The sequence below is a fragment of the Tricharina praecox genome, assembly GCF_024521635.1.
Source record: "Tricharina praecox strain CBS 144465 chromosome Unknown BZA05scaffold_14, whole genome shotgun sequence".
NCBI lineage: Eukaryota > Fungi > Ascomycota > Pezizomycetes > Pezizales > Pyronemataceae > Tricharina > Tricharina praecox.
This window is the reverse complement of record NW_026250416.1, coordinates 849,653-867,500: the sequence shown is the minus strand read 5'-3', so window position 1 is coordinate 867,500 and position 17,848 is coordinate 849,653. Positions and strand designations below refer to the sequence as shown.

Below are 17,848 nucleotides of genomic sequence, written 5' to 3'. Positions count from 1 at the left end.
ACTCCGTTTAGTTTGAAAGATGACGTATGCCTAATTGAGCCCACCTACCCGTACCTTGAAATGTGGATTCTCGAAAGCGTGACGGGAGTACTCGCAGTCACAGCTGGGTGATTGCCGTTCCACCACTCGAAAGTCAATTCGGAACGTTGAGTTCATGTCTCGTGCCCACCGGAAACCATTTCGTGTAAACTTGGAGACGCTCCGGGCAGAACCGCCGGACGGTTCGAGACGAGTTGGGTTTTGGAGTTTTCAGTAGCCTTGTCTCGCTCCAGCCCCATCCAACTGTGGCGCACCGAGTTCATACGATCACTCGTTAAAATGGCGCCACCCCCATTTATTGGAACAACTCCGCCATCAAATCAATCCACTAATGCGAAATCTTCCCTGACGGATCCAATAAGAACACCGCTCGCCCCCGACGATATGAATGGTTCCGACCGACTCCAATCCGTCGTTTCGGCCGGTTTGTCGGTCGCCTTGCGACAAAAAGGGTTACCGTCGTTTTCTTAGTTCAGCTGTGACCCACCTGCTTTCTCCTGCTCAGGAATTCTTCAGCTGACTGCTGAGTGTTTCGAGCAGGCAACAGTGGGCCACTCTGCGGCAGCATCACCGGCGAATACGTTGTACCCATCCTCCAGAACAGGCTCATTGAGGAAATAATCCCCTCCGCCGATCGGATGAGGGTCATATCTGGGCGCATGGACCGGGAGTCAACATAGTTCATGGCGAGCGGGTGCTGCTAGGGAATTCACGTGCGATATTCGGTCAGAAATGGAGGAGTAAAGTGGGAGCGATATCATGGCCGATTAGTGCTCGCGGGCGGCATCAGCTGTAAACCGTATTGCTTTGGCACTGGTGAAGCCCGGCTCACAAGTCACGATACGACCGGACGCATTATGAGTTACGATGATTCTCGGTCCTCATGGGGTGGAACACAGATCATATTACCACACTGAAGGCACACTTCTCTGAGCATTAATAGCCTAAGTACTACATATCCTCTCTTTTTCCTTTTCTGTATCCCATCCCACGATCACATCTGATAAGGCCACAGGGTGGGCATTTTATAATCCGGGTTCCGATATATGTTCATATCGAGATGCGTTCCCCACCTTCCACCACCGTTAGCAATCGCAACTCACGTTTCTATGCGAAGCTCAACATATACCTGACGATCCCGCCCGACTTCTTCCAATCTCGGCAATCCCCAGCCAATTTCATAGCCCTCTTACCGAGCTCTCTACACGGCACGCAGTTTCCCTTGGGACCACAGATGCTAATGGCCCCGGTGATCTCCCTCTTCAAATCGGTACACGGCCCATCGTTGATCTGGCAGCAGTCACCCTTCGCGTCCTGAAGCTGCCACGCCATCCGCGCAACATCCATCTGCTTCGGCGATCCTTCGGTGGTCTCGCAGATCTGCTTGGGGGCCGGCAGTTGGCGGGGAATGATGCGTGAACTCGGCTTGGAGACGGGGCTTTTGGGAAAGAAGAGGTGTGGCATGATAAAAATTGCGTGGAGCTTCTCCAAGGCGGTGCGGCGTGGGGATGGGTCTCCGTCGTTGGAAATCTTCGAGACGGCGAAGGCGGACCTTTGCTCGGGGGCACAGGTGGGAATTGCGAGGACTGAGGCAAGCCCTATGAGGAGAGCGACGATAATTGCGGACTGCCAGCTCTTCATCGTGGTGGTGTGGTTGTTGGGTATCCTAAGAAGAGGGATTGTTTTCCGCTGAGACCTGGAAGTAGATGGGATGTCGGCGGTCGGTCGGTGGTCGGTCGGTGATGAACTTGAGTAGAACCAGTGATTTGCCGCCATATATACATTTTTCTTTGTCTCCGAGAGAGTTCATATCGCGTTATTTTTTCTTCCAAGAATAGTGGAAGGGGGTACGGAATGTATGCCTACAGGTATGTGGAATGCACTCCATACCTATGATATCCTCGCGCAGTACTCCAGGATTCGTCCGATATCCATAGGTCACCCACTGACATCGGGACATTCCGATAGGACCCTGTTCGGGATCAACTCGTGGACTACATATGAGCACGGTCGTTTTAGTCGATAGAATTTTGCAATCGGCTGGGGTGGCGTAAAATGCCGCTGGTCCCCGTACTTAGTGCAAGAAGCGACGTCAGATGCCCTTGACACAAGGAATGAAGCCCAATTCTGTGAAGTCAAGAAGCCACCGGGATGGGATGGCGGGGGTAGCAAATCGTCACGCCAGTGGGTCGGAGGAATGTGGCCTCCTAGAGGGAGTGAAGGAAGTAGGAGCGCGATTAAGCTCCTTTTCTCTCACCAAGATTCTAAATGCCCGTATTTCTTGGGATGATCTTTTCGCTGCAATGGAATGCCTTCCATTCCTACCATTCGGAGGGAGGCCTTTCCCAGTATGCACATGGGAGGGAATGCAAAACCATCCATTCCAGATCTAAATAGACCCCTCTCCGAGTCCCTTGCTAGGATTTTCTACTTCACCCTATTTGAGTATCGTTTCTGCAGGCTTTTCGGCGTGATCGCTTAGCTTTAGCTCCCGCGTCTGTCGGCTATGAGAACCGCAGCACCCCCAACTGAGTAACCTGATAAGAACCTCTCTGGAGATTCACAAGCGCGCCGTCAGAAGTCTCAAAATCCGCAGTCGGCCAATTACCAGAAACCGCAGCAAGCATCTAGTAAGATCTCTGACAACCATGTGTCGAACATCAATGATTTCACTGCAGCCAAAAGCACGCATTTTTTTTAGTTCCACGATCGTCGTATTTTCATTCCAAAGGAAGAAGACTAGCTATTGGTGAGATTTCGTCCCCTGAATGCTGCCCCCACGCTCTCAGCCGACACACATGTCTGCTTGTGGTCCTCCTCTTCTAGAATCGCAAAGAAAAAAACTGTATTTAGATCAGTGGTTGTTCACCATGAAAAATTAGTGAATGCTCAGACTGCGTACCTAGAAATTCGCCCCTGCCCAAAACGGTCTGTCTAGAATCGTTTAACCTCGCCACAGGTTACTACTGTTCCGAGTCGCCTCCATGTGGGTGGTCTTCCGTTTGACCAGTGTTTTCCGAATCATGTAGAAGCCGGAGGAACTCTGAGAGATCTGCATCTTCGATGTCGGACTCATCCTCGGTGGGTTCATTGGCCGGCGCTTCCTGCGTATTCATCAACCTCATTACGCATTCGATCACGCGATCGACGTTTTCGTCATCAAACGGCGATTCGTCGACATTGATGGCCTCGTCGCTTCCCATGACGTCGTTCACACTAGCCGATACTTCCTCACGCGCTCGGTATCTCGCACGACCTCCTTCGGCACTGTGACCAGCCACAACAACCCTGAATGGATCAACGCGTAAGGGTGAGAGGCTTCGCGTGCGGCGGTCTCGATTGCCTCTGTCCGGGCGCAGATCCCGGGATACTAGTGCTTGCCCGCCCTGCGGCGCTGATAGTCCGGATTGCCCTTGAATCCCCTGGAACGCTTGTGGTGATACAATCCCGTGGAGGCCTTGCGTGGCTGCTGGTGATGATAATGCGTTCAGTCCCTGTGATGCTGGTAAGAAGGATGACGCTTGAGGCCCCTGTGGCGCCGGTTGTGATGGTGGAATCGCTTGGATTCCTTGTGATGGTGGAAGGGGTTGCCGATTTTGCCGCCTAGCCTGGAAGTTTCCGGTCCTCGTTACATATTGAACTCCGTTATTCACATGGACAAGAACCAGATCCCGGTAACGGATTGCCCCTGCGAAGGATAAGGGAAACGACCTCTGCAGATCCCGAGCCTCCCGGATCAGGATGTTGACGATCCTGCGGTGCGCCTCCACTCCAACCGTCGAGAATCGGACGGGGAAGTTGAAGTGGTTGCTATAGATGTGAATTAGCTTTGCTCAGTTCGAACAACATTTACTTGTCTGTACGTACCTCACGTCGTCGAGCATCGCCCGGTATGCTGCCTGCACCGCCGTACCCTGCCCATCGATGAAGTGATGGACCCAGGGGACGTCCAGATGATTGGCCAGGACGTAGTCGTAGAGCTGCTGTGCGAGGGATGGCTGACCCGGCAACGTCACTGGGGGTACCAGATTGTACGCGTACCATAGGCTTGCTGACATTGTCTGCGGTGCTCGTGGGTGTAGGTGGTGCTAACGGAAGGCGGACAGGAGAAGATGAACTGGTGGTAAAGATTGCTGTTGTGGGTTATCGGAGTCGCTATGAGTTATTGGTGGCTTGAAGAAGCTCCAAGGGGGGATGGGGGGGGGGGAGGGGGGGCAGGAAGGTATTTATACGGGTAGCGGGCGGCTAGCTGTAGTCAGTTGTTTGCACGATGAATCGTGCGGCGTGGCCTAGTGGTGTTGCGGGTGTGCTATTTGTTCACCATCACAGTCATTTATTGCAAGTTTTTTCGCCATACGCCTTGTTTGTCGATTTCCCATCATTACCTGCGGCACCAACACACTCTTGGACAATTTTTTCCTGGTTAAAAGATGCCCTCAGGATGTTAAGCGTGCGGTTTAATGTAAGAATCTCGTACAATTTTTAACCCTTGATTGCTAGAATGACTATATTTTTCCCCCGTTATCTACGATATTCCGCATGATGTGGCTGCGCGCGACGAGCCACAGCGTTAAAGATAATAATTTTAGCGAGTGCCATTCCAATTACGCAGGTGTCCAGCTGCAAAATGCCTCCCCACCGTGATAGTTCTCCCTCACTCCATTATGGCGGCCACTAGGATATTTTGTCAGAGTTAAACGACAGCTGCCGGCGGTTGGAGAGAGACTTCGGTGGAAAGTAAACCAGCGTTGGTAGCCTCCATCAGTGGCCAAGGGGCGGGCAGTGATGCTTGCTGTCCTAGTAGTCGGCTTCTGCTCTTCCCCTCTTCAAGTTTTCCTCATTTTCATTTTCTTCTGCTTCTTTCGCATTTTTAAATTTTTGTTTTTTAATCGTCCCATCATCACAACCGCCATCATCCAGAGAGACGAGCAAGCCTGCAATCGGCTTACTATCACGTTGTTTGCTTTCTTCCACACATCTCTCCTCTGGCCTCGAGAGGTGGTGGCCCACACACTGCTCGCAAAAAACTCTGCCTCTGGCACTGTCGGGCAGCAATTTCTGACCTTTCCGGCCTTCAAAAATCAGATCCCCCGATGGGCTGTAGAAGAAGGGGTCGAACTGTTCTATCCATCTGAGATAAGTGGGGAGCTTTTCATACGATCCAACCAGCCATCTGCCACTTTCGCCCACGCGATTCCTCGAACATAATCTCAATTCCTCCATAGAAGCGGCCTAGCTACCAAAGTCGTCAAGTCCCTACACCTGTGAAGCTACTCCATCGGAGGATTGGATCTTCTGACCCCTCTCGCCCCAGCGATATGGTCCATATAATCATTTGCCAAGAGAGACACGGCGGCCTGGATCGGCATTTAAGAATTGCACGAATATCAATCCGATTCTAGTGTGCTTCAACCCAAAACTACAAGATCGCTGCAGATATTCAACAGATATCGCAAGGTTCTGATTACTGCGTTTCTGGAAGACTGTGAAACGTTATTGGTGAGCATCTGGCGCAAGGCCGACAGACGGTATTGACCCCTCGGGTGGGGAAATTCCAGCGGCGCCAGTGCAGACCTTGATGGCACCGCTCACTCACCTGGTATTGCGTGCGCACAGGCCTATAGGTGGATTTTGCGCAAGCAACTACGAGGGCTCTGCTGTGGTTTCTGGCTACCAATAACCGGTCACAAATCCTATCGGAAGATGATGGACTATCGTCGCAGTGCCCACGGCACGGCTGTCGAAGCACATTACGCAGCGTCAGGCTCGGTACGGAAATCGATGGTTGCACTCTGGTGTGATGAGAAGAACTTTTGAGATTGAAAGCTTTTGCGTCAATTCATTAAAACCTGAGCATACAAGGGCCCTGATATGTGAACTACAAGTATTGTTGGCACAACAGGGGGACCTTTATTATCCGCTAAGAAACAATTTTCCCCAATCCTCCGAAAACACTATGCCGCAACCTCCGCCGGTCTCAGGGGAAACACTCAAACAGTAAAGGGTAACGACGCTTAGACAAGATCAGAAAACAGTTGGCCACCAGGAAGACCCGTAATACATTGCTAGTGAAAAGTCGCTTCCCGGTCGTAGGGAAAGTGGAGAAACCTTTTTGAAGTGGATCTATAGTTTCATTAGCATAGCTACAGTGTTTAAAGCAAAATACTGACAATCGAACCGATTTACACAACAATTTGACGCCTACATGGTTGCTTGAGTGTAGGCAACCTGATCGTACGAGAGTGTAATGTTGTGCGTTGCAGGATACAGTAAACGCCACAAAGAAGACGGTCTGGAGAAATGCGCAAACTGAAGACGGTTTCACCAGCAGAACATGATTTTCAGGCTTTCTCTTGCACTCAATCAGGCTCATGGTGGGGGGCGTATGAAACCTGTGTAGATTCCGATGCTGTCAAGTTCGATTCGAGGACCAGATCCTCAGCTGGATCTGGTCCCGTCGCGTAAGGGTCCTCGTGAGAGTGATTCCACGCTCTTTCGCAAACGCACGGAGCTGCTTGCTGGTCGTATGAGAGAAGCTGTCGTCGAATATGAGGGGATACTGCGTGACGACACGGCGTGGAAAAGGCCTCCGGTCGGGAACTCCCATCGGAAGGTTGAGCCACAACGAACTCATCGCCATTTGGTATGCGCCTGTCGGTCTTGGCTGCCGCTGATGGTCGGTGTAGTGAAGGGTCTGACGAGTTGCTGACCTCGCCGGGATGGGTGGAAACAATTTGGGGAGCGGTAAGAGGTATGCGCCTGTCGGTTTTGGGTGCCGCAGGTTGTGGGTCTATTGAAGGAAGTCGGCGGAGAGGATGGAAGAATGTTTGATAAGTACTTGATCCGAGTCGGTGTAGCACCATGATGCCGAGCTAGCCCTAATGATCGGCAGCAGTCGACCAGGAGAACGGGGGTTCGCAGCCAACAACGTGCAATCGCGCTCGTATTTGTAGCCGATTTGTGCAGGCGGTGAAAATTACCACGTTGAGGAAATCAACAAACGAATAAACGCAAAAATAGAGGCTTTTATCGCGAGAAGGTCTTTTTGCAGCGGGGCTGGCCGTCTGGGACTACCTCGCCGCTACTTGGTCTGCCAAGCCTTGGCGTACTTACTGACGTGTGGATAAACCGTTGGTACGTGGTTCGACATATTGTGTGCTGTGGTATTGCGGTAACTTTCTCACTCTCCCACACAATTGTCAACACGTTAGTCCATTTAATGCGTACAAGGGATCTCATCCTTTCCCTACTTACGCAACACTTCCCTTCCTTCTCCACCTTTCCCTACTTTACAATGAACTTTCACCTCATCACCACTTCTTTATCCGCGTCCCGTCTTCCTGTCAACTTAAGATCACACCTTACACGCCCTACTAGGAAGCCATGCCTCCTCCAGCATCCAGCGACTTGACCGTGTTGTTGCTACCAAGAACGCCGGCTGACGAAAGCTCGCCACCTTCAGAACCAACGGTGGAGAGGTCCATCGAGTGGGGAGTTACTCCGTCAGCGGGACGGCTGCTACCGCGCAGTCATCTCCGCGCCGAAAGCAGATCGCCCCCAGCTGACGAAGTTCCACAGTTTATCAAGATCAACCAGAGCTGTCGGCAACGAATTCGAGGAGGGAACCCTATGTGGTACGGGGATGGCGCGACGGAGAAACTTCCGGACCACAACTACGCGGTGTGCGATCTATTGGCCTCGAGCGCCGGAACATCCGACAAAGCAGTGACCAAGACGGGGAATTGGATTCCCGAGGGGAGGAAAGGTAAGAATACTATCCAGTCAAAGTAGTTAATTCTTTCGTAGTTCAATATACTGACGACGGTTTCGCAGCGCAGCCTCGTCGTATGACTGCTTTAGGTATTAGCACCCATAGACCGATCGATACGAGAACTGAAGATGCGCAGAATGAGCAAAAGGCGTCGGCCTCCACCGTCGCTCATTTCACATCTGCCGCGGCTGGCATTACCGCCTCCACGGGTGCGAGAAGGCCATTTGGGGCCGGATTTCCTGGGCCAAAATTCCAGCACGGCGCCAAGAGCAAGGTCCAGGAGGATAACCTGGGAAGGTAACTGCTTAATGAGATTTGGCAGCCTACCAGGATGACTAATCGGTCCGAGAATAGACCCACCGACACCGGCGCGATCTGCTGTCGAAGATGCTTGAGATGGCGAAGAAGACTATCCGGAACACAAAACAAGCCTCAAGGGTTTTTCATCTTGCGCAAAACTACTGTCTCTCCATCGACTGCTTCTCGATGTTCTAATTGCTTTTCCATTTCATAATAATGTATTGATTTCCCTCTTTTCCTTACCACTATGCCAGTACTATCAACCGCTTTGCTCGCCATTTTAGTATAGAGTTTTTGACAGGATCTCACGTATTACTTAGCGTAGTTATCAGTGTCGCCGAGAGTCCACCCATTCCATATCTCAGCATTAGTCGTACAGGAGTGCGATATGTAAAATAGTTCGTTTTGTGGCTTCGACTGGTCTGGGGAGGCCAGTGTGCGCAGGTGTTGGGCTGGGACTGACCGCACTCGACGGCATGGATCGGTAAATTGAATGCAAAACGTTAGAAATCAGTGATGACCGTTTTCTTGTGTCCGTTAAAATCGCCAGCTTGGAGTGTGGTAGTACTGAAGAATTTTGATCTTCCGGCAGCCAATACGGCTTGAACTCCCCATCAGACCTGGCTTTGATGCGGAACTATAGGGGCTTCGCTGACACCAAGGATTCCATGTTCCACAGCTGTGTACGGAGGCTAGATATCGTTTGGGAATGCGGTGAGTAGATCTGCAACGGCAATCAGGTATCAATGGCAGTATCCGACTTCGAGACATCGAAGGACAGGTTGGTCTTCGGCATTTTTGATGCTGATACCCGCTGACTTCTCCGCGATGAACTGCCACAGATCATCGTGGTGAACCTTGTACCTTCCATCTTGGGTTGATATCATGATTTAGATCGCCTCGATATTCTCCCGAATACGTCGCCCAGCTTTGATTTTTCTTTAACAGAGGCTGATCCGTCCGGCGATGAGACCGTCACTCCTGTCTACAGTTGTAGCATCGGTGGAATGTTTCTTCTCAACATGACAGTGAACGAGGCTTCGATTCTGCTATGCACGAGGACATTCATCTTAAAGCCGATGGCTGGGTTGAAGGAAAGGATGTAGGAGTGTCCACTTTTGTAGCACCTTGAAGGATATGTTAGAAATACAGTGAGTATTGACGTAATGAAACATATTAAGACAATGATAATATCACAAAGAGACAAGCCACGTAGGAACAAGAGAGTCTTTTTATACCGGCAAGACACATAGCACCCAGCCACGCTCTATTTGCAGTAAAACATAACTGATCTTTGGACAAACGAGTGACATGCAGTTCACAAACATACGACTGACAAACCGTGGAACCAACACGTGATGATCAACGGGATGAATTGCGATGGATTGCGATGGGTGGATGGAGTTGCGGTGGTGCTATGTAGGATTCGGCGGAGGCCTAATTGGCCAGCCATATGGTTTGACCCCAGAGTTCTGTAGGATTGTAATCGACTATCTACAAAGTTCACTGTTGGACCCCAAAATCTCTGAAAGTGGTAATCGATAGAAGTCGCCGACATTCCGTGGCGGCAAAATCCTGAACTGATTGACATCAAACAACCCCTACTGAAAGTACCAGAGGCGTCCGGAAATCACCAACTCAGGGTCGATTATTGACGCGGGCTGTTTGCCAAGAGCTCCCTGACTCTGCTGTCACGTCACTGCAGCAACGTTTCTCGGTTTGCAGTAGCTTCTTTCGGTGTTTTATTTGCATTGCATTTCGACTTACTAGTACTGCGACTTATAAGATTACGACAGATACATCCCCATTTACAACAGCAGAGCTGTCGCCATGTCCTACGATAAAAAGCCCATGGAACAAGTGGTCTGGTCGGCAGCGGCATTGCAGCATGATAGAAAGCTTGCAAGTGTGGCTTGGTTGTACAGTTGATTGAAAAATCTAATACTATGTTGAATAAGTACACGGTTCTCGTCTACAATTCGAATCGGAGTTCAAGCACCCACTTCACCCTCAGCTTTCGCATCCCTCACCTCATGGAACTTCAACGCAAGATACTCGCCTGCTAAGATTGGCTGGAATAGTCTGTCCTCCGTAGGTGGATCCCCCTTCTTCTCCCGCACCCACTCCACCCAGTCACTTCCTAACGGGAGCACATCAACAAAATAGTAGTCCGCCCCGACGGAGAAAAACGGGATCGAGTAGCGTTCCACCCCCTTCGGCAGACGGATAACCCTATGTTTCGCAGAAACATACACGCCATTGGTAAACCTAGCCAGCATATCACCCGCATTGAACACCAGCGCGCCTGGCATCGGCGTGACATCCAGCCACTCACCCGTCTGCACATCCTGAACCTGCAATCCACCCACCTCATCCTGCACCAGCAGTGTGAGCAAGCCCCAGTCCGTATGCTCGCCGCATCCAAGACTTCCCTCGTCGTCTTCGGCGTCGTCGGGACAGATGTAGTGCGTCAACCTCGCGTTGCCGTTTTCGTCGACAAAAAACTCGTCGAAGTGGCCGCTGGGCAGTCCCAGTCCTTCGGCGATGATCTCCGCCACCTCCTTGACGACACCGTGCAGTGCCTCCTGGAATGCCTCGCAGGTACTGCGGAAGTCCGCTAGCTCCGGATGCTGATCCGTGTCGGGCCAGCAACTCCCCTCGCTGTTGAGCTTGCCGATCACGAAGCCCTCGTTAAGGTCCGGGTAGACGCCGCCGATCTCGAGGGTGTACTTCTTGTACGAGTCGTAGCCGGCGCTGTAGTGGGAGAGCTTGGACAGGGCGTTCTTCGTCGCGAGGGGGAGGGAGAAGAAGCGTTTGGCCACCGTGAAAACGTCAGACGTGAGTGCGGGAGTGATCGAGGAGTCGGTAAGTTGAGCGAAGCCGTAGCGAAGGCACGCATCGCGGAGGGAGGCGACGACAACGTCGCGGCGTCCCGTGAGGGATATGACGGGAATGGACATAACTTTAACGATGTGAGGATGCGGGTGAATGTGGGGGAGGGAGTGTCTGGTGGAGCGTTGAGTGGTGTGCTGGGTGATGGGAGTAGTATGCATGTAAACAGCTAAGTCCAAGAATTACCAGAATTCGGAGCCAAGAAACATTGCCGTGCTTTAATTGAGGTGTACCCTGCAACGTTTTACCGATGAAAGTTACACACATATATGGTACCGTAAGAAGCGGGTCCTACAGACCTCACATGTAATCAAAAAACATTATCCGGCCAAAAAACCCTGGGATTTTGGGTGCCCGTCCAATCCGCGGTCCGGGCGTTCATAGACTCCGGACTCGCCTATTTAGAAGGCCTCAAGCAATACCCCAAGCTCGCAGCTCAAGTGCAGTCATTTGCGTCATATTGGTAACCTCGAAATACGCAGCTGCTGACTGATCAGCTCATTCCGACTTAACTGCTCGCGAGAAGATTGACAGTGCGGATGACGGAAGGCAGACGTTGGAAACAAACACGGCCAACAATAGATAGTAACCGTAGGCACGCAATGCGCGAAGCGAAGTGTAAGATGACTGACGAGCACAGCGCTCTCCGAAAATCTACACAGTTACACATGTAGGTTGGTGGTGTGCAGGGGCACCTACCCGGAAGCTTCACCTACGGCCCTGTCGTGATGGATTTTGAAGTTGGTACGTCCTAACGGTTTGCTGCCGGGATTTCTTTTCTGGGTGCAGTACTTATTGGAACCTGCGCAACCTGCGGATAAAGGGCTGGATACAGAAACCTCAGCTCCCTCGCCCTACCGCCTGACAGTAACAGTTCACGTTTTCGCGACTCTAAACTATCGTTAATCCAGAGCATTACGGAATCCACCTGCCTCCGGTTTTATATGCCCACGCATTCACTCTTTCGCCAGTCTCTCCGCTTCTTTGTTCACTCCTCTGTCCGGCCGCCCGTTTCATAATTCCAAACATTATCTCTGCCCCGAAGTAACTGATATTCAGTCGTTTTACGGAAGGGCGAGTCATCACGTATCATTGACTGATCTAAATCCTCTATACATAAGTAGTCAAAGAACTTTCACGGCAAAAAACGGCTTCTCATTCTATTTCCCTAGTAAATACTACGAAATTTGAACGATGGCGTCCCCGCGTGAAAAAAAAAGACACCCTGCGGAAATCCACCTCGAAGAAACAAACAGAAGCCACACATAAATCATCCCACAAACGGAATGAACTCATCGAGCATCCCCAGTAGAGCATCAAACAAATCTCGCGCAGACATCAAAAGGAGCCCAAATAATGGTAAAATTCCCATTTTTAGATCAACCATCACCGTAAACCATTAGGCCCGGAATAGGTACGTCTATTCAAGTTCTTCAATCCTGTTGTGGTGGCCGAACCAGTAGCTGGAAGCGGGCGCGACTTCCTTCTCGTCTGACGTGTCGGCCGCAGTGTCCAAGTTTTCGGCCTGAGTAGAATTCGCATCCTCCCGACACTGGCTGGCTGCCTCAGGTTCGCTTCGGACCCTACGACGATCATCGGCATGTATCTGAGCCTCTAGCAGCCTCGTCCTGTCTGACTCGAAGCTGAACTCGACGCCATCGAGCATTAAACCGCGCAGGATTCGATATTGCTCCGTCTCCACACGGTCCCGGATCCTGTGCAGATCGCTGTCGAGCTCCTGAAGCTTGTTGAAGTGTTCGTGAAGGGTGTACCGACCATCCCTGAACCAAGCACGGATGTATGACACATTATAATGCATCAGAAAATCCAGCTCGTCAGCCAGGTCGAGACTGATCTGCATTAGCCGATCTGCTTGCTCCGAATGGTGTACGAGCATTTCCTCGAAGTCCCCAACCGCTAAGACTATGTGCCCTCGGCGCTGCTCTATGATCCATATGATTCTCTTGTACTCCTCGAGCCAGAACCGTACGTTCGCTTTGGCGGCAACAAGTGCCAGCGCAAAGGAACGCAGATAGGCATCTGACAGGTATGGGTATACCCGTCGCCTGTCTCGGGTAGTTCCGCATTTGAATGACCGTCTCGTCACATCGAGAACTGGCGGAGCAGAATGCGGACGGTGCAACTCTCCTGCAATCGAGTCGAGCATACGGTGGATGACATCACTTGCCGGGTTTTGCGAGATTTCCGTGGTGATTGGCTCCTCCTCTAAAGAGAGTCTCGATGAACACTGCGCCACAGGGTTTAGGCGCACTTCCTGAAGGAACTGGCGATGTGCATGCCCACGCTCTGACTGCAGGAGCGGCGAGGGTTCACCTGAGGAAGATGCAGAGCGCATCGCCGATGCCAGCATCATATCGTCAGTGAAGACTGCTGGTGGCTGCATCCACGAATTACGGTGTGCTCCCACAGTATAAACCTCGTACAGACTCCTCGTACGTCTGAGTTTAGGTTGAGCTGGGTTGTCAGAGATATCTGACGACAATCTCCCACCCGCACGACGATCCGAGAGATGAACTATTCCGACATGGGTGTTCTCCATCCAGTCTTCGTCTGGCCGATAGACAGTGGCCATGAGGAGCTCGGGAGCGTTCTCGGTGGGTTCAGAAACGTCGTCGGTCAGAAACCTTCCCATAATCTCCAGCGTAGGGTCAGAAATGTCGTCGGTGGCATATCGTCGCATCATCTCTATCGCAGGGTCAGAAACATTGTCGGCCAGATACCTTTGCATAATCTCTTGCGTAGGCCATTCGGGTTTCATTCTGGCAGTCGAAGTATTCTGCTGCTGAGAAGATGCAGACTGCGTTTCAGAGCTCGGGTTTAAGAACCTTAGATTGTCGAGCCTCTCTAGCAAGCTCTCGTCGTCTATCAGTTCGTCGTTTTGCCCCTCTTGCGGTACTTGTTCGTCGGTATAATCCCCTGGAATATCTCCCTCTCCGTCAGTCGCAACCGGCGGTAAGAAATTCTTCCAGGACCATCTATCCCACAGCCGCTTGCCGTTGTCGACATCAGTCAAATTCCCGGAGTCGGAATTGCCATCGTTATATGATTTCCCAGCGGTAGAATTGCCATCTTCGCCCGAGTTCCACGTGGTTGATTGGCCATCTCCATTCGATTTTCCAGCGTTTGAATTGCCATCTTCATGCGAGATTCCAATGGTAGAATTGTCATCTGCATTTGATTTGCCAGCGTTGGAATTTTCATCTTCATCCGATTTTCCAGCGTTCCGATTGCCATCTTCGTCCGATTTTCCAGCGTTAGATTTTCCATCCTCTTCCGATTTTCCAGCGTTGGAATTGACATCCTCATCAGGTTTTCCAGCGTCAGAATGTGCATCGTCTTCCGATTTTCCAGCGTTGGAATTATTGTCCTCATCCGTTTTTCCAGCATCAGGATTTGCATCATTCCGGAACAGAATGAAGCTCGGAATGTTTAGGTACGAAAAACTAGGTGATATTATTCGGTTCGCCTGGGTTGTCTGGTTAGGTGGAGCGGCAATACTGGCTTGGACAGGGTCAGGTCCACCACCAAAATCGCTCTTTAAGCTGGCAGGTGTTGTTATCCTCGGAAATAAGCTCGGAATATCAGAGAAGTACGGTGCCTGAACTGTTTCGAAACCTACGGTTGAGGGTCCACCTTCCGTAGTGTTTTGATGCTCGGCGTTCTGACCGTTCAATTTCGACAATGCCTCCTTTCTCATATTAGCCATCCTCTCACGACCTTCAAGCTCTAATCGGTCAAGAGCAGCGAACATCTTCCGCTGGAGCTCTTGCTCGCCGATAGTGTCGAGTGTGTCGAACGAGTCTCGTGGCCGAGGCCGCGGAGCATGTGGCGTAGACGCATCCTGTGGACGTCCATATTGTCTCTCCTGGTCCCTAGAATTTCGATTATCCTGAGCCCTGGAAGACCTGATGTAAGTGTGGTAGTCGTCGTTCATGTAAACGTGGTCGTCGTCGCTCTCTGACCGCAGGGCATTCTGGGAGTTGGCCAAGGATTCTTTTCTCGGTGGGTAGGCAGTCACCGGCAGAGAACTCGGCCCCCCTCGCTCGGGTCCGTTCTGGGCCATAAACGCGGCGCGATATCGGATTGAATGTGAATCGAAAGTTGGTGCAGTGCTAAGTCTTGCTACCGGTGGCAAGGCTAGGTCTGAATCAATTCGAACTTGAAGGCGCCGAGGAGGTTGCGAACTAGAGCCTTGACCGCTTCCCGCTCCTCCTATAGTCTGCCAGTTGGATGGCGCTTGCCATGCATCATCACCACGGAGATGATCGCGGCTCTGTTCCACCATGTATGACCTGTGTTGTTGATGCGTAGCCCTGCGTCCGTGACCGGTAAAGATAGAAGACACTCGGAGTGGGCTACTCGGTTTGCCGTATGTGCCGCGGACAGTGAAGTCGGATCCGGGTACGATTGGTGTCATTCCTGGCGTATTTATCGTGATGACTTGGTAGGTACTATCATCTCTCCAGTCATTGAGGAAGTCGTCTGCTCCCACTCCAATCTCTATCGCCTGATCTTGTCTCTTTTGTTTGCGCCGACCGGCACAGGTCTTGAACCACGCTGCGATGTGAGCGAACACCATCCTTTGCGAGATTTTAGTATCCGACAACACTAAGCGGATGGGTAGGTGAACTCACTTTGCTTTGTAATCTCTCTTCTGTCTGAACGGTGTGATTTATTTCGGCTACTTGGTAGTCGCTTCTGTGATTGACAATCGATGCTGATAATTGTTGCTACAGTGCAGCATTCAGCATTTATTCGGGCAATTTCCATGAGCTATTAGAGGTACTTACATCAATACAACGGGTCGAAGCTTGACTACTCACACTGAGTGACTTTGCCTGGAGATATTGCCACCGGATGTAGTTATTGGCTGGGAGAAAGCCAAGATGCGACGAGAGTTGAGCGAATGAAGTTGCGCGCGATATGGGTGAGGATGGTGGATCGTGTGACGAAACAAATGATACCCACCGGTGAAGGCAGATTAAGTTGCTTGGGGTGCAAGCTGTGAGGCTGCGATTGATCTTCTTAGTCGACCCGGTTGTGGTGGTGGTTTTTAAGGACTGAAATGAGGAAGTGAAAGTGGGTGTGGATGGAAGAAGGTTAAGGATGGAAGGAGGTTAAAGAAGAAAGGTGAGAGAGGAGGGAAGAAGGGAAACGATGGAAAGTTGGTGTGTTTTAAAGGCGAGCGGGATAGAAGGGCGACGGTGCCGCACACACCAACAAATCGATTTGTGGGGCCCCGTTTGAAAGGGCAGACGCCCTGTTTCGCTGAGAGAATAGTGGCCCTCCCCCGTTTGAGAAGCTAGCTGCCCTATGGTTTTCAAATTGTGTCTTCCACATTCCCGGAATTTATCACTCGTGAGATTTGAGTGAGTAACTGAGGTACTTTCCGCCAGCCGAGAGATGAGCTACCGCAGGCCGCTCACCTTCCGTTATATCAGATTGTCTCAGCATATTCCTGCTATTATCGCTTTATCATACCCGAAGTATCTGGAGAGGATTACATCATTTATGTGCTTCAAATATTTACATTCCACCCGGTGCTGTACGAGTGCCAAATCATGTATGACCGGCGTTGTGAAAGTGGAAACCACCCAAGAACCCCTGTGTAGGCTACCAGCATGCCAGATAACGTACACTCTGACTCTTGTATTGACGCGTTACCTCCTGATGCGCTGGCTGCAGTTGCAGCGAAGGATCAGCTCATGGCTCATGATTCCTCATTGCTTGGGTCAAAACCAGCGTAAAGCCGCACAGAAGCTTGTTATTCTTGTTCGAGCGGTTACATATTGTGAGCCTGGTATCTAATTAGACGGCGAATGGCTGTAGTCGGCTGCCAGCCTTGTAGTGGCCTTACAATAGTAATCAAGCGTGGAATGCCAGTATCACGGCATGTGTCTCAATCTAAGTCCGCAGGTCCCCTGCCACCGTCGTTGTCCGGAGATTACGTTTTTGCAGTGGAGTCGGAGATAGTAATTTTAACTTCCCCAGATCAAACTTGCAATGATACAGGTACGGTATCAATTGACTGCTGCATCTTCTCCAGGCTTCCCGCCAAAATCTACAAGAAAAACGAAGCACCTTCACTTGCACAGCAATTGAGGACGAGAGAGTTCAAATGCCAGTTTCATACTAAATGAGTCAAGATGAGAGCAGAAATCAATCCGATCACCCAGGCGAAGCCCCTGAATTCTCACCCGGCCGACCAAAGCACCTTCCATTCATCGCCTACCAGTCGGCGACCACGGTATGAATGAGTTCCCACTGGCGCTTTGCCACGAGTCCGCCGACAACATCAGACATCCATTCCGGGTCGACCGTATCTCTTATGATGACGCGAAACACTTGATGGTGGTTCTGGGCATCCATAATCATTTTATCGACGTGGTCGCATCCCAACACACCTGCACACACGTTAGCGAGAGTCTGGCGGAAATGCGGCAGCAGAAGATGGAAACACACCCGGCACCCGACGGATTAACTTGCTGACTTTGACCGGATGCACCTTGGGGTAAGTGCGCACTGTCATCACCAAGATGCGGCTGAGGATGGCCATGATTGATGTCTAGCTTAGTCAGCAATGGTCTGAAAGAAATGATAACACGTTTGCGGGTTTTCTTTACATTCTTTGTGGAAGGACCGGAGAGGTCGATTGGGTGAATCGGCGAAGACTATTCGGCCGACCGTGGTCACAATCCTGATGTCCGGGTCGCCGTCTCGATCAAAAATTACGAGTGACGCACGTTTCTTGGCAGCAGCACGAACAAAAACTTGGAAACTCCCAACAATCTGACGGTGCACCAGCGGCAACGGAAGCTTGTCCTA

The 17,848-nt window shown here is 51.1% G+C and overlaps 4 protein-coding genes across 4 annotated transcripts; 1 reads left to right on the top strand and 3 right to left on the bottom strand.

Moving 5' to 3' along the window:
- Positions 1-1,033: 1,033 nt before the first annotated feature.
- Positions 1,034-1,680, bottom strand: BZA05DRAFT_445640 (uncharacterized protein; the record flags this gene model as incomplete). Its single annotated transcript, XM_051487016.1, has 2 exons — positions 1,034-1,112; positions 1,169-1,680. The coding sequence occupies 2 exons, from the start codon at positions 1,678-1,680 to the stop codon at positions 1,034-1,036; spliced, it is 591 nt and encodes a 196-aa protein (XP_051339014.1).
- A 1,322-nt stretch (positions 1,681-3,002) lies between these two features.
- BZA05DRAFT_445639 (uncharacterized protein) lies at positions 3,003-4,097 on the bottom strand (the record flags this gene model as incomplete). Its single annotated transcript, XM_051487015.1, has 2 exons — positions 3,003-3,849; positions 3,907-4,097. The coding sequence occupies 2 exons, from the start codon at positions 4,095-4,097 to the stop codon at positions 3,003-3,005; spliced, it is 1,038 nt and encodes a 345-aa protein (XP_051339013.1).
- A 3,325-nt stretch (positions 4,098-7,422) lies between these two features.
- Positions 7,423-8,111, top strand: BZA05DRAFT_445638 (uncharacterized protein; the record flags this gene model as incomplete). The annotated part of the gene is made up of 2 exons (XM_051487014.1): positions 7,423-7,804; positions 7,873-8,111. The coding sequence occupies 2 exons, from the start codon at positions 7,423-7,425 to the stop codon at positions 8,109-8,111; spliced, it is 621 nt and encodes a 206-aa protein (XP_051339012.1).
- Positions 8,112-10,101: 1,990 nt separating this feature from the next.
- Positions 10,102-11,070, bottom strand: BZA05DRAFT_338359 (uncharacterized protein; the record flags this gene model as incomplete). Its single annotated transcript, XM_051480888.1, has 1 exon — positions 10,102-11,070. The coding sequence occupies one exon, from the start codon at positions 11,068-11,070 to the stop codon at positions 10,102-10,104; it is 969 nt and encodes a 322-aa protein (XP_051339011.1).
- Positions 11,071-17,848: the final 6,778 nt, after the last annotated feature.